This window comes from Myxocyprinus asiaticus, chromosome 32 (genome assembly GCF_019703515.2).
Source record: "Myxocyprinus asiaticus isolate MX2 ecotype Aquarium Trade chromosome 32, UBuf_Myxa_2, whole genome shotgun sequence".
Taxonomy (NCBI): Eukaryota; Metazoa; Chordata; class Actinopteri; order Cypriniformes; family Catostomidae; genus Myxocyprinus; species Myxocyprinus asiaticus.
In genome coordinates, this window is record NC_059375.1 from 34,425,967 (window position 1) to 34,442,462 (window position 16,496).

The 16,496-nt window shown below is 37.4% G+C and overlaps 1 protein-coding gene across 2 annotated transcripts in view; it reads right to left on the reverse strand.

Moving 5' to 3' along the window:
• aatkb (apoptosis-associated tyrosine kinase b) overlaps positions 1–16,496 on the reverse strand; it is a 78,290-nt gene that overhangs the window by 29,478 nt on the left and 32,316 nt on the right. The window contains exon 2 of one of the 2 annotated variants that reach the window (XM_051667998.1): positions 6,981–7,114. In XM_051667998.1, coding sequence (XP_051523958.1) covers positions 6,981–7,114 — 134 coding nt within the window. Of the gene's footprint in view, positions 1–3,484; positions 3,773–6,980; positions 7,115–16,496 lie in introns of those variants that run through there. The other variant, XM_051667999.1, reaches the window with a different exon arrangement.

Below are 16,496 nucleotides of genomic sequence, written 5' to 3' on the forward strand. Positions count from 1 at the left end.
AGCCAGACCCCTGTGCCCACTCTGTCAAAATGTTGTATTTGAACCAGTTTTTATAATTTAGTTATTAGTTTAGTTATAAAAGTTTTACTTTTTTTGCAAGCCTAAATATTCTCCTAAATTGTAAAATAAATTAAACAAATAAAGCAAATTAATCCTTAAACTATATGTAGAGAGTAACTGAACATTTCATGTGGAAGGTGGGGATGGGAGTTACGCTGTCTGGCCAATTGAATGCTCTCTTCTTAATTAGAAAAATGTTGTCTGCCATGAAATTCAGTCAGAGCTCAGAGGCTCAAAGGCTAAAAGAAGGAAATGGATTTATGAAAAGGATTTTACCTAGGATAAGGATGAATGAATGATGTAAATGATGTAACAAAAAGTGCAAGCATAAGTGGAGAGATGCGGTCCTCAAGATAAAAGTTTTAACACCAGCACTCGGTGCGTTCAGTTGTTCTAATTGTGAGTACAGAGGTTTAATTTAAATATATTGAGGTTTTATTAAATTTTAAGATTACTCAATTAAATTTCATGGAATTGTGTTATGAAATTGAAATGTGTAAATCTGAAATATAGGCATGTTTTTGGAGTGTGCTCTCCAGAGGATCATTTGAGTAGACATTTATTAAATCAAAAAAAAATTTGGGGGGGGGGCGTGAAACGAAATTTTTAGCAATGTTAAATGTGCCCCCTTTGAAATTTCAAATGCCCCTTTGGGTAAATTATCCTGGCTCCAACTCTGACATAATCTATCATCCAGTGGTGGCTAGAGCAAATAATTTTTGTCCTTTGACAATGATTTGGGTCGAATTTAATGGAAACTATGTGAGTTGATCTCCGTGGTGCTGCAGAATTTTGAGCAGCCTCCGTAGACACTAAGGGTCGGTGGTGGTGTGTGTGTACCTTCGTAGATAATAATTGTTTTACATTTTAGAATGCTCCATGTTGTCCACCAGATGCGTCCAGTGTGTGATCCCCTTTAATTTACCCTGCCACTCACAGTTCACCAAAGTTGTGTTGAGAAATACTGTATGTTTGAAGAGACAAAGACTATTGTGCAATGAGCAGCCTATTAGACTATTGTTTTCAATGAGAAAATGTTCTGATTCTCGATGCGTGATAAAGGCATCGATCCCAAGCCTATTGTTTACAGTACCTTAAGAATGCATATGTGACTTTACCCCTCTAAAATGTCCATGCTTGTCGAAAAAGACCTAGGTGAAAATTAGAACATTCTATATAAAACTACTTACTTTTTAAAATATACTGTATTTAAAATAGCATTTTTTCAAAATTAACTGTAATGATAATTTTATTAATAATTTTATATTTTAAATAGTCGATAGATCTTTTATTTAATTCTGAAGTTTAACACACATTGAAAATTTTGTTTTGGGTGACAGTATAAATAAGCCTGTATAACAGTAATATTGGCAGTTCCATGTTTGAATTTAAATTATTAAGTAAAATAAAAGATTTCTCAACAACCCTACCCACACAAATACATATAATGTAAAACAAAATTACTATTGACTTAATTAAGGAATGCGTGGAGTGTCAGATGAAAACACCACTTCATGTAAAAATTGTCTTAAATATTAGATGGATGGGTTATTTTTGACGCACATATGTATTTTAGGGTTAAATTTTAATTTTTATTTAAAAAATACAATATCACCAGTTGGTGAAAAGTTATTGCAAAAAAGTCTCAGATAAATTAGTTCTAAGAAATGCTCTAGCATCAATTGTTTGCAGATGCCACTTGCTTTAATGTTTTGTTATCTAGAACAGTGACATTCAGGCAGTTTTAAGTGTGACTTAAGTGTTCCAATACATCTATGCCCCACGCTACCCCCATCCCACCAAATACACACACAAACACACACACACACACACACACACACACACACACACAGCAACACAGATAAAAAGACAAAAACCCATAGGCAACTGCTTCAAAATGTAACATATATTGCAAGTCGGAAAAAAAAAGAAAAAAAAAAGAAAAATTAATATAAAAATAACAATTTAAATCAAGAATTTAATAAAAAAGTAATGCCAAGTAAACTTAAAGTGATGCCAATTATTTAATTAAAACTTTTATATTTGGAATTTAATTTAGAATTTTTATACGAACAGTCATGTACATCGATTAGTTACATATATATATATATATATATATATAAAGAAATATTAATTTAATTTTATTTGCATAGATATTTTCCATCCAAACAGGAAAAGAAAGAAAATAAAGAAGAGGCTTAATTGTTCAACATGATTGATTCTGAAGCAAGCCTCTCCATCACACATTTCTTTGCCCAATTTTTTGGATTTAGTCAATAATTGATCCAGGTGTTGTTTAATAATTCCTGTGGTACTTCACTCACACCACATCCATTGGTTTCTCACATCATGTTTGACAGCGAGACAACAACATGCAAAGGTAGGAAAGCAACATTAGTTACGGTTAGTAAGAGGAGCCCAAATATAGGTTGGACATGGCGGAGGGTCAGTTAACAACTTTTTAGCAAGATTTTCTCTCAAATTGTAAAGTGACTGAACACCCATTCCCAAACATATGGGTGACTTTTTGCATAACTGTGACAGAAAAGAAATGAACTGATATTTATATTAGTTGGCCATCTGTACCTCTATGCAACGTTAAATGTTGGTTTACCTAAAGCCTTTCTTCAAGATTTTCATTGATAAAGTGATAAGTTAAGCCATTGTTAAGCAAGTTATTCATTTTAATGCACTGTTTTTCATTTTCCATCTTCTGAAATATGAAATATTTTCTGTTCTGTGCCCCAGGCCAGAACGTATTCCCCCTCTGACCATTCTTGTCATGTGACAGTCAGAGCAATGTTGGTAGACAGAGGGTGAGTGGTAGCTATGAAGGTACCTCTTGTTAAATTAAAATAAATAAATAAAAATGCATATTTTAACCCATTTATAATTCTAAGAAAATGTTAAATTAAATACTGTACATCCTTTCATTATTGTTTAAAATTGTGCTTTTGGTTATTTGTAAGGTATTATTAGAGATTTAAAAATAATGATTTTGGTGCCCCCCATTCGTGTGGCAACATTACTTTTTTGATATGGAAACACTTTTTGCTAACTCATACCATTCAAACTACTATTACAATTAGAGGTAGACCAATATATCGGTTTTACAGATTAACTGGTGCCGATAGTTGCTTTTTTAACTCTAGTATATCGGCAAAAGTTCATGCCGATAGTTGCCGATAATTTTTTTTTTCCTGTGTCTGTGCCTTTCACAGTAAGGCAAGACTAAGACAATTTGTCAAAATTCTATAAATCGATTTTAAAAACTATCGGCCGATTAATCGTTTATCTTCCTTTCCCACCACACATACACTAACGTTCAACCTCTAATTACAATTATAAAACATGTCTGAAGAAATCATTAACATTAAAGTTCCAGAGATTGAAGAAATATAAAAATATCAATTTCCAATCTTACCTGTCCTTAATGCACATGTTCCACTTCCCTTTCGCACCATAAACCCACACACCTGGGCTATCCACTGAGCACCTGTGAGGTGTCCACATGACCCCCATACTGATCGCTCACAGAACAGAACGTTAGGAACCAGTTCATGCTGCTGTGTAACTGAAGAGCCAAGGTCTCCAGAATACATCACTACAACTCTCCAAAAAACACACAAATAAAAAGCACATCAATCCTCCACTGGAGAGACAGAGAGAGAGAATGAAGGGAGGGGCAGTTCCTGTGTTCTTCCCAAGAGAGTGTGAGGACTGGCGATTAAGAATAGAGGAGACGCTCCCACAAAAATGTGTGATAGAAAAAATAACTCACAGCGAAAGAGAGGGAAAGGCTTTTACATTCTGTGCTTATGACATCACTCTTTTTTTCTCCTTCCTTCCTTTCTTCCTCGCACTCATTCCTTCTCACATGTGCATGACAGGCCCTTCAGCTATCTGCAGAAATGAACATGCTCACATCCTTGCAACTTAGTGACAAAAAGTGCAGGTTATCGTGTGACACTGCATTATATGCCATTGAAATTGTGAAACTGCATCTGTCACAAAAAAATTTGAAATCTCATTGTGGTTTTGTTCATACATATTGCTTGGCACCGAAACATGGAGTTCTGGAGAGAGAAAAAATCATGTCTCCAAAACTTCTCGTAATAAATTTTAAACTGAAGAAAAAGAAAAAGGTCTTTAGTAGACGGTTTGTGTCTTTCATTAGAATCGCACATGTCAGTTCCATTAGTGGGGGTCAGACTATCATTCTTAGGAGCTGTTCACACCAAATGCATGTTTGCCCTGTTGTTTTTAGCTGTCTATATACAGTAAACCTGCGTTAGACAGATGTTTTCGAGAGTTGCGGTGCATCTTGCATTTTTTTATGCATCTCACACAGGAGCGCCATGTTATTTAGATGCCGTGTCAAGTAAAAAAATAAAATTCAACTTTTAAAACTCATAACACTTGCATTCTGTTCTATGTGTTACGCTGCAGCTTCTAAAAAAGCTTTATTAGGAACATTAGCATAACCACACATATTAACACACATTGTTTTTCTATCATAGTGGGGATTTTCCATTGACTTCTATTGTTTTGTGCTAATTATGTCAGCTTGACAAAGGTCTACACACTTGGATTAGGGTTTTTCCAAAATCCCTAAACCAAGACCAAAATTTCCAACTACTCCTAGAGCTTTCAAGCTACATCAACCAAACATGGTGCAGACCTTCAGACTGTTCTGACTTTGTGTGCTATGACTTTTCTAACTGATCAGACTTTCAGCTTTCCTGTTTCTGACCTTCAAAGTGTCCAGAAATTCATTGAAAATCCACTGACGTATCTATATGTCTGTCTGTCTGTCTATCTGAAATTTTCCTAAACCTAACCCTCATGCAAACCTTTCTGCTATGTTCATAACATCATTAATTAGTATGTTTATTAAGCAGTTTTCCTTGTGGGAACCATTGGTGGTTTCCCACAATATAGGTGACTTCATGTTAATGTAGGTGATTTCAGGCAAAACCTTACCTACCCCCCCCCAACACACACACACACACACACACACACACACACAAAGTGATCCTCAGTGTACTTTATGTATGTACTGTATTACAATCAGGTATTTTTTCCCCAGTATTTATGGGTTGTGTAAGTGTATGTGTGTGTGAGAGTGGCCTAGAGAACACTAAAGGGGAATAAACCAATTACCGTCAGACCTGTCCAAATCCAAACTTGGGTACAAGAATGAAAGTGTTAATAGAGACTGGAAATGAATTAGATAATAGATGGAGAGAGAGAGAGAGAGAGAGAGAGAGAGAGAGAGAGAGTGAGTTCCCTTTTCAGCAGTTAAAGTTTAAGCAGCAAGCTGTAGTACAAAGAGGGACTGTAATTAAAAATCTTTGGCCTTTACTGGAGACCAGGTGCTGAGATCCATGAAAGAGTAATCCTCCCCTTTCACGCACTCACAAAGATCATATTTTCTGCTGTGTCTTGACCCACTTTAAGATTCTACTGAAAAATGCACAGTGAGCAAAGAGATGTATGCCCCATGCCATTTGATGGCCTTCGCTGCTCACTACAAGATGAAAAACACATCTACAGAGAAGCGTTTATGTCCCTGTTCTTGCTCTGCGTCTCTTCCTTGAAACTTAAGAGACAGCACTAAGTGGTTTACACTGTAAAAATCCCATTTCTCTGAAACCTTTGAACTCTGTAACCTCAAAAGGCCAAGAGGACATGCAAGTGAACAGAACTGCTGCGCTTATGTGCATGTGTTTCACATGTTTTTAAGTTTTTGATCAAAGCATTTTTGCGGATCTGAATCAGACTCAGTACTGATTCATGAAATTGTCCTCTTTCAGCTGAACAATTTAATTTATAACTACAGGACAGCAGCAGGCCAAAGCCTTGCAAGATTTTTGCATTGAGGCAATGCTGAAGAGATAGCAAGTTTCTAAGTGAATCTGCCAGTGACATTACTGAATTTCTATATTGCTTAAAATGTTTGTTTGGTTTTTTATATGTTATTTTTGAAGTACTATCAATGGAGGAAATCAGCTTTGTTACCGGATGGTGTAGTTCCGGCATCTACCAGCAGGGGCTAATGATGTGACTCTAACCAGCCAATTCCTGTTTCAAACAGAACACTTCCCCCATCTGCTACTGGTCGGACAAAAAAGTAATCCCATCCTGAACTCATGCCATTGGTTGAGCCAATGTTGCTCAGGATGCTCAAACAACCAGAGCAATGTTTTGATAGCATTACAGAGCCACAGTGGTGGGCAGTGGTGGGCAGTGGTACAAGGGGCAGTGGTGGCTCAGCGGTTAAGGCTCTGGGTTACTGATCAGAAGGTCAGGGGTTCAAGCCCCAGCACCACCAAGATGCCACTGTTGGGCCCTTGAGCAAGGCCCTTGACCCTATCTGCTCCAGGGGCGCCGTATCATGGCTGACCCTGCACTCTGACCCCAGCCTAGCTGGGATATGTGAAAAAGAAGAATTTCACTGTATATGTGCAAATGTATAATGTGTGATGAATAAAGAAAATTATTAAATTATAAATTATATTATTGTTTACACTATTCAGTTGAATCAATCAGCAAATTGCTTTCTTGTAGTCGTCTCTGCATAGTAAGCTGAAATAGGATAAATTATTGTAATATTGAAAAATTACACGCTTCTTCAAAACAACCTCACCATATTTAGCTATAAGCAAGTCTGTCTTATGGATTGGAAAACAAGACAAAAACACTGAGTAGGAACATGTTTTTTGCAGTGTGTTTATTTCATTGGTTTGAGACTGAGATTGTGGTGTATTTAATTAAGTGTGTTATGACTGTGACTGAGTTACACTGATTTCTACTAATGGTAAAAACATTAGAGTATGTTACAACTCAATAGTCACATTTTAGAACAGCAAAACTAACTGGAAATTTTAAATAGTCATTTTAATGTAAGAGGGTCTCACCTTAAAGCCAATATCACCTCGTTTGCAACACAGGCAAGCCAGCATGAGGAAGATGAAGGTAAAGAGGCCAGAGAAAGACACAGCCACCACAGCCAGAGATGAGGACCAGGACAGCTCACTCAGTGGAGCGCCATCTGTAGGACACATGCAGAATTAGACACTCAACTATCTTATCAAAATAAAGGATAAGGGAACATAAATTCAAACACATTTAACTAAAAATTTTGGCTAAAGTTTTGGCCAAACTCAAAATAGACAAACTTGATAGTCTTGAGCATGGATGAATATAAAATTTAAAGCATTGATTTGTTTAGCTGGCTCTTATTCCTCCTGCCTAAACAACTGATGTAACAGTGGTCTTGAACTTTATACTGACAGTTATTGGCATGGATTAAGCATCACAAAAAAGACACATTTTTAGTTACCAATGCCACTGTAGAAATACCCTGTTTGTAGGTTTATTTGTCTCTGGTGAATCATTTAATTTGCAACTCTGAAAGTGTTCTTAAATAGGGGGAGTTACCAAAATAAAGTTAGTAGTATCAAAGTCCCTTTCAAGGCAAGTCAAACCAGGGGCAGACTGGCCGTCAGGAGCACCGGGCTTTTTCCCAGAGGCCGCTGGGTAATAAGTGCTGGCCTGTCCTACAGGTGATATAGGGGGCTACCCTGGGCTCCAACATGCCAACGACATTTATTTTGAAATTACTTACACATCGTAGTGCATTTCTGTTTGAGCACATTAACTCTGTACCTCACGTGGACCTCATTATTTGACATTCAAATCAAAATAATTGTGACAAAGACAACATATTAAGTATAAGATGAGCTCTAAATAATCACAAAATGACAAATAGCTGCAAGTTACAACAAATAAAATAGCAGCAGCATATATAAAATCTGCAAAGAGTAAAGCTATAAGCAGTATATAGTCATTTGCATAATTTATTCATACCGCTGGGAGCTGAAGTGCTGCTTACTCAGTAATGCTCACGCCTAATAAAAATGATAAAAATAAGTCATGAAAAATATTACTTTGTGGCTATCTGAGTCTTTGAGGCTTACTTTGTTTAAATGATAGCAGTGCTTGTCAAAGCATTGGGCTTTTCACTTTTTCTCAAGAATAATCTGGGGAAGGAATTAAAACACTGCAGTTATAAAGACGCAACAAACTCATATAGAGTAGAGGTCTGCACAGGCCTTAAAATGAAACCCAAACCCGATCCGTACCCGAGACCATGTGGCCCAACCCTACCTGGCCCGAACGATACCGTCAGATTATAAACCCAAACCCGACCAAAACCCAAAAACGCTCACTATCTTTATAATTTCTTCTCCTATCAAGTATTGTTGCAATAGGCTATTTTTTATGTAAGCATATAGGCAACATTCGTAACAATATTGAAACAGTAAACATACAGTTTTAACAAGGCAAAGCAGCCCCTCAGTACACTAGAGCAGAAGGGGGAAAAAGCATTGCCTTACTGTTTATGTGCTGAAACTTTGCTTGGTGCAGAACAATCTGGAATTGTATGAAACGATGCAACCGTCCCCTCTTTATAGCCTGTACAGAACTTGTACAGAACATTGAATTCAGTGGTGGGCCATGCATTTTAAGTCTAGGCCTTCAGTGTGATTCATGCCATTATTATAATGAATAAGACACCCTATGCCTTTGGGCATCATACATTATGTCGCAGCTAACTAGTAATACCAATTGACATTTTAAAAACACGTCCACACATGAAAGCCAAAACTTGAAACGACACTTAATGCTCGAGCCTAATTTTAACTGCAGCATGACTGTTTGTGAAATGAACGTCTCCCGAACAGACATTCAAAAATTAGAATTTTTCATATGAATCTACCAAGGAGGTCTATAATACCTGGAAAAATCTGTCTAATAATATTTGCGATTTAAATGTTGCTTGCAATAAATTTTGTGTCATCAGAGTACACGGTTATGCTGGGTTCCATTCAAGTTGGATGAGGGATATTCCTACTTGATATCTCCGACCTTAAATGCATTCCATTCCCCGATATTCGGAAGATGACGTTTAAGGAAACAAAACTGCAACGCTCCCTTTAGCTTAGCAGGGGTTTGACTCTCATTAGAGATGTCTCCTAGCAACCCAACTGATAAACAATGCTGCAGTGCTAGCATTTGTGCTTCAGGTGTACGATTATCAAAAGAGATTATAATGTTTTATACACCTGTTTCTGCAGGCATTTGTTAAACAAGCTTTAATATCATGTAATGTGGAAACTATCTCATTTATCGATGTTAATTAATAAAGTGAATTTTTATCACTTACTTTGTATATCTCCATGAGTGTCGACATGTTTGTGTGACATCATGCCCCTGCATCTCGGCGAAATCAAAGTTGAGAATTTCTGCACAAGCCTACAAGTTGTAATTCTGACTTCAAGATGCATTCCGTTGCACTTTTCCTAGTAGGAAGTTGGAAAATCCGACTTCCGAGTTGAATGGAATGCAGCACTACTTTTCAAAACTTGATCCGACACTGAATGCTCAAGCAGCCTAATTTACACTTAGAAAACTCCTGATGTTGTTGTAACAATGCAAAAAGCACTTACCAATTTACCTGAAGTGAAAATCAGCCCTCTTTTCCTGTGTAATAAATTAAACAATCGCACGGTCATGCAGAACATCTTGTGTTTGTAAATCCATAAGGATCTCTTTCTCAATGGCAATACCAGCGGTGATGACAGCCGACTCGTCAGACAGCTTGATCTTATGCTTTTCGCTCTTGCATTACGTACATCACTTAAAGCATGACTGCATCACTCAAGGCCAGCTAGAAGGCCTCGACTGGGACATATCCTAAAGATCACACCCACCAAGAACAAATAAATCAATCTGATTGGCTGATGCCTATTCATTTGCACTGTTGAGGTATTCTGTGGAAATTCTGAAGGCCTGAGGGGGTGGAGCTCAGACTCACGAGGTGAGTTCACTCAGCTTCGGCTAACCAGCTCGGCTTCGGGCATGCGATTTGTTAAATAGTTGTCACACTTTGCTTGTAAGCATCAAGGAATAAATTCTGGTTGGATAAACTTGTCGTTTTTCTCTATTTGTTTGTAGATTAATTAAGAGTGAAAAGCGATTAAAAATACATAGGCAAAAAGGTCAATGAGAATGAAAGGATGAAAAATATTTATTTATTTGGCATGTCGCCACTGGTTGAATCTTTGTGACACCTGTGCTAAAAACAATCTAGATGCAGCACAAAGAATGAAACAGAGGTTGAAGTTCTTTTTAACTTGACACGGTGTTTAAAAAGTGCTGGTCCTGCACGAGTCACTGAAGAAACAGCGAGATGCAGTGCAACAGTCAAAGACATTCGTCCAGCATGTGTTTACATAGGAAAACAAGGGGAAAATAGAACAGATGCACGCAAAAACACATTTGGTGTGAATGGCCCCTAACTCGTCCCTTCGCATATCTGTGAGTGAGAGGGTGTGCCTGTTTGAGAGGAAGGCCTGTTTAATTTTTCATTTATTACAAACCCAAACCCGACAACAAGTCCTACTTGAAAAACTGACCCTGACCCGTCGGTTTCTCGGGTCCCGTCGGGCCCAGGTCGGGTTGCAGAACTCTAACATAGAGTGAAAATATGAGCAATTAATCTGCAAAATATCTGCAAAGATCTACACTTTAAGAGGTATGTTTATTTTGTTTTACATATATTTATATTTGTTTATGTTTATATTTATATATGTACATATTCTGGCCAACTTTGTTTTAATTTTTTTTTTTTTTAAATAAACATTTACACAGTTGTGTGAGTAATTGACATGAAATTTTAAGCATTGTCATCAGTGTCCTGTTGTGTGACACTTTTTTCATCTACTATTTTAAGTAACATTTTATAATCTTTTATAGCTATACACCGATCAGCCACAACATTAAAACCACCTGCCTAATATTGTGTAGGTCCCCCTCGTGCCGCCAAATCAGCGCCAACCCGCATCTCAGAATAGCATTCCGAGATGATTTTCTTCTCACCACAATTGTACAGAGCGGTTATCTGAGTTACCGTAGACTTTGTCAGTTCAAACCAGTCTGGCCATTCTCCGTTGACCTCTCTCATCAACAAGGCATTTCTGTCCACAGAACTGCTGCTCACTGGATGTTTTTTGTTTTTGGCACCATTCTGAGTAAATTCTTGAGACTGTTGTATGTGAAAATCCCAGGATATCAGCAGTTACAGAAATACTCAGACCAGCCCATCTGGCACCAACAATCATGCCACAGTCCAAATCACTGAGATCAATTTTTTTCCCCATTCTAATGGTTGATATGAACATTAACTGAAGCTCCTGACCTGTATCTTCATGATTTTATGCACTGCACTGCTGCCACACGATTGACTGATTAGATAATCACTGGATGATTGTTGGTGCCAGATGGTGTATATACATATATAATATATTATTATTATTATACTTGTTGTTTCCACAACCTCATATTAACTAAGACAATAGTTTATTTGCATTTCTTGAAAAAAGTTGAAAGGTGATTAAGATCTTTAAAAACAGCATCTAAAAAACACACTTTCCCTTTTTCATGTACATTTTAACATAACATCTGTATGTTGGGAAAAAAGTTTTCGGACATGTTATTTGTCTGAGCTATAAAGTGCTTATTTTAGTGCTTTCCCTAAAATATCCACTCATCACATTTACAGTGGTTTTATATGTTTTAAAGTTGTAACACTTTTTGCACTGTGGGGCCTGTTGTCATGACTAGCAGTCAATAGAAATGTCTTTTTTTTTCATTGTCATTGTCTGATCAATGAGCCGGTGTGTTATGGTGTGGTGTGTTGCAGGCCGGGTTTGGTGGTCCACTCAGGGACAGAAAGTCCAGGGCCAATATTTATTCCCAGTCTGCCCCTACAATCCACTCAGCGACTATATTTGTCAATAGTACAAATCACTTCTTTAGGTATAAAAATGACTAATAATACAGCTTTAAATTTGTTTTAAAAAATACGCTACACTGGACTCACAAGTCAGTGGGATGGCAGGTAAAACAGGGAGGAAACAAATTAAAATGCTACAGCCAAGATCATCAAGAAGGGTTGAATGCAGATAATCAAAAATAATGCTGTTTTCTTTCACTTTTTAAGCTGTCAGATGCAATATTTTAATGTCCAGGGGTGCATGAATTATTAAAGAAGTGCAAAGCCATGCACAAAGTAATAAAGAGCATAATTATTAAGGAAATAGAAGGAATGTGTGATCTAATTCATCATTAAGGAAAACAACATTACAAGACTGAGATTGATTGCTATTTTCAGCAATGTTTTATTTGTTGGCTTTATTTATTCATTGGACTTGCAGGGTCTGGGGTGCATTTTCACTCCAAATCCACAGCACAAGCAGTTGCCGTGGAAACTGGAATGGATAGGATGGGTGTAAGATCTGCAGTTGGCTGCAAATCGTTCCCTGTTTACATACATTCCCTTAATCCATAAGCCTCAAAGGTGAGGACCTTACATGTATCACTCTTTTATATGCTGATAGCTGCTTTACAAACTGATCCTACCATCCATCCATCCATTTGTTCATCATCGTCCATCCATCATTCACTCATCCATCGATCATGAGGGCCAGAGACAGGGTGGGAAAAAGGTCATTTAATACTATTTTGACTGTTTCTTTTTGTGTGTGTGTGTGTGTGTGTGTGTGTGTGTGTGTGTGTGTGTGTTGTGTGTGTGTGTGTGTGTGTGTGTGTGTGTGCAAAAACCTTTGCAAATTTTATAAGTGAACCTCAAGGAAAATGTAAAAAATAAAGTTTAAAAAAAATGCAGGACCCCTTTAAGAAAAACAGTTTGGATTACATCCAGTAAGCTGGGTAAAATAGGTAATTAAGAACACAATTTAGAGAGATCTTCGCTAAAGCTCTGCCTTGATCTAAGCACAAGCTTATCCAATTATTCTGAAGGACAAGTCATATGTGGGACAAGTGCTCTGTACAAATTATGAAATAAGGGTTTGCGCATTCATGAATCGGATCACATGCAGAGGAGAGACACAGAGGGGGCATGTGACAAAGATCTTGCAAGCATCATTTATTAGGAAAGGCTGATTGGAAGAAAAATACTGTGACCCTCCTTTGCCACTGAAGAATAAAATCACACACACACACATACACACACACACACACACACACACACACACACGCACACACACTACGCAGTGAGTTCAGTGTTACTGAGTCTTAATGAAGCCGTTGAGAGCAGAGAAGCTCTCCACTCATAATGAGAACAGATATTACTAAAGTAACACAGACACTTTTAAACTGAAACAAGACATCAGACCCCCACATACATGTTGATTATTACTTGCATTTATTACGTGATCCCTCAATTAATTTGTCCTTGACTTAATAAACTACTTAATAAATTCCTTTACTTAAAAGTAAAGTGTGTAATTTTCACCAGCACCATTAGAGTTGCAAAAATAATGAATGTTTTAAAACAGGTTTCACAAACACTCATAGGTTTAATATTTCAGTTCATACAATACATTGTAACTAATATACTACAGTTGGCAGGGTAAAAATACACAAAATATCTGGCAATAATGTACTCAATTTTAAATTCTTTTTAATAGGGCTGTTATATTAACACAATGTCAATGCAGGGCTGTGATTTAACCATAGGTATGCTAATCGCAGTCATGCTGATATTCTGAACTACAGCACTGTTCAAATGCACTTTGGATCACATCATTTATATGTATAAATGTTTTCCATCTGAAAGGACTAAATATTATATGAAACAAATTACAATAAAATGCAAAGTAATCTCTTCAGTAATCAAAATACTTTTTGAATGTAACTGTATTCTAATTATCAATTATTTAAACTGTAACTGTAGTGGAATACAGTTACTTATATTTTGCATTTTAAATACATAATCTCCTTACATGTATTCTGTTACTCCCCAACCCTGTATATATATATATATATATATATATATATATATATATATATATATATATATATATATATATATATATACACACTTTATTGATGTTTAAAAAAGGGAAATGGTAAAAAAAAAAAAAAAAAACATTTGTCTATAGGTTTAGGGAGGTTATAGTGAGATGACACCATAATAGCTTATAATGTAAAACAGTGAGATCTTAATAATGAAAGAACAGGCTGTATACATAAAAATACTTATACACCGATCAGCCACAACATTAAAACCACCTGCCTAATATCGTGTAGGTCCCCCTTGTGCCACCAAAACAGCTCTGACCCATCGAGGCATGGACTCCACAAGAACTCTGAAGGTGTCCTGTGGTATGTGGCACCAAGGCGTTAGCAGCAGATCCTTGAAGTCCTATAAGTTGCGAGGTGGGGCCTCCATGGATTGGACTTGTTGGTCCAGCACATCCCATAGATGCTCAATCGGATTGAGATCTGGGGAATTTGGAGGCCAAGTCAACACTCTTTGTCATGTTCCTCAAACCATTCCTGAACAATTTTTGCAGTGTGGCAGGATGCATTTTCCTGCTGAAAGAGGCCACTATCATCAGGGAATATCGTTGCCATGAAGGGGTGTACGTGGTCTGCAACAATTCTTAGGTAGGTGGTACGTGTCAAAGTAACTTCCACATGAATGCCAGGACCCAAGGTTTCTCAGCAGAACATTGCCCCGAGCATCACACCTGCCTTCTTCCCATTGTGCATCCTGCTGCCATCTCTTCCCCAGATAAACGATGCACACGCACCTGGCCGTCCGCATGATCCAAAAGAAAACGTGATTCATCAGACCGGGCCACCTTTTTCCATTGCTCCATGGTCCAGTTCTGAACACCCCACAAGACCTGCCATTTTGGAGATGCTCTGGCCCAGTCGTCTAGCCATCACAATTTGGCCCTTGTCAAAGTCGCTCAGATCTTTACGCTTGCCCATGTTTCCTGCTTCCAATACATGAAATTCAATAACAGACTGTTCACTTGCTACCTAATATATCCCACCCCTTGACAGGTGCCATTGTAATGAGATAATAAATGTTGTTCACTTCACCTGTCAATGGTTTTAATGTTGTGGCTGATCAGTGTAAATACAATTTCCCACTTTAAACATGTCTTTTAAAAATTATTTGTCAGTATTTTGGAAATCATAATTACAAGTTCTTCTACTTCCAGAAGAGCATGGAAATTTTCAGCAGGAGGCAATAGACATCTAGTACATTGCATACAACAGGTTTTTCAGCAAGTATTTATCATGTTGACGATGTAGAGGCTTTTGAAATCATCAAATATTATATGCACAGCTTTACAGGGTTAAAGACCCCATGATATTATACTAGGAGTTTTGTGGGTTTTAGACCGTGTGTATTAGTTGTAAAGCCATATTTTTATGTTGTGTGTTCCATCTATGCATTTCAAATCTTCCAGGAAAACTAACAAAAAATATTAATGGGTCATCATGCACTACATAGATTTTTGTCCAGTCAAATGCTTTCTACAATAAGATTAGCCCTCCCGCAAATACCAACTGCAACCGACTAACAAGTAGATTCATCGCTGTGATGTAACAAAAGTGTATTGACTTTTTTTTTTTTTTAAAGGGACGAGCCCTTAAATATGTCCTAACCAAACTTCATGTTTCAATAGGAAATACGTCAACACATCACAGAAATTGCACTCATCAAGCCATTTCATGGAGTCTTTAACATCGAAAAAATTATACACTTTAAAGCATTGAACTTCTAATGCCAAAAAGAGAATATGCCACAGCAGAAAGAAGCTTTTACTGCTGTTTTTTGTCTTTGCTCTCTTTATCTATTTTTATCTCTCTATTTTCCTCTTGTTTTCTGTCTCTCTTTTCTCCAGAGTAGCTCAGGGTTTGGTACCCATTTTCAGTCAGCTCAGGCAGCGAGCAGGAGTAGCTCTAATGACTAAATGATGAAGGGATGTGTGGTGCAAATCAGAGGAGAGCCACGAGAGCTGGCAGAAATGTGTACCCTCTTCCCCGCAGGAAGCCACTTGAGATCAGCAAGAGAACCCAAGCAGAAATGTTCATTTACCGCAGTCCGGCTTCCTCTGTCAAGCTGTGCGACAACAACAGCATTCAGCCAGATTCATTACAAATATGTTTGTGTATTAACATAAATTAAGCACAACCTTTTAAATGTTTGGTTTACCAGTCATAAGACTGGATAAAGGAGCTGCTTGTTTCCATGGAGATAACTGACAGGTAATTTAAATGGCACTGGCAGGTGCTTACACAGGCCATGCACTTCGCTTATAAGTAACCTGTCAGAACAGCAGTAATAGGCTTCTAGTCATATCAGCAAACACACATACAGTACACACAAATACATATACGCAAGCAAACATATATACTCAGATTTTTCGTTGATTGACAGTCCAGTTTACTAAAGTCAAACAATGTGAACTGACACATAAACAAACACTTCTAATGACTCTACATCTGTTTTTCACACACTAGACTGATCTCACTGCTAATTC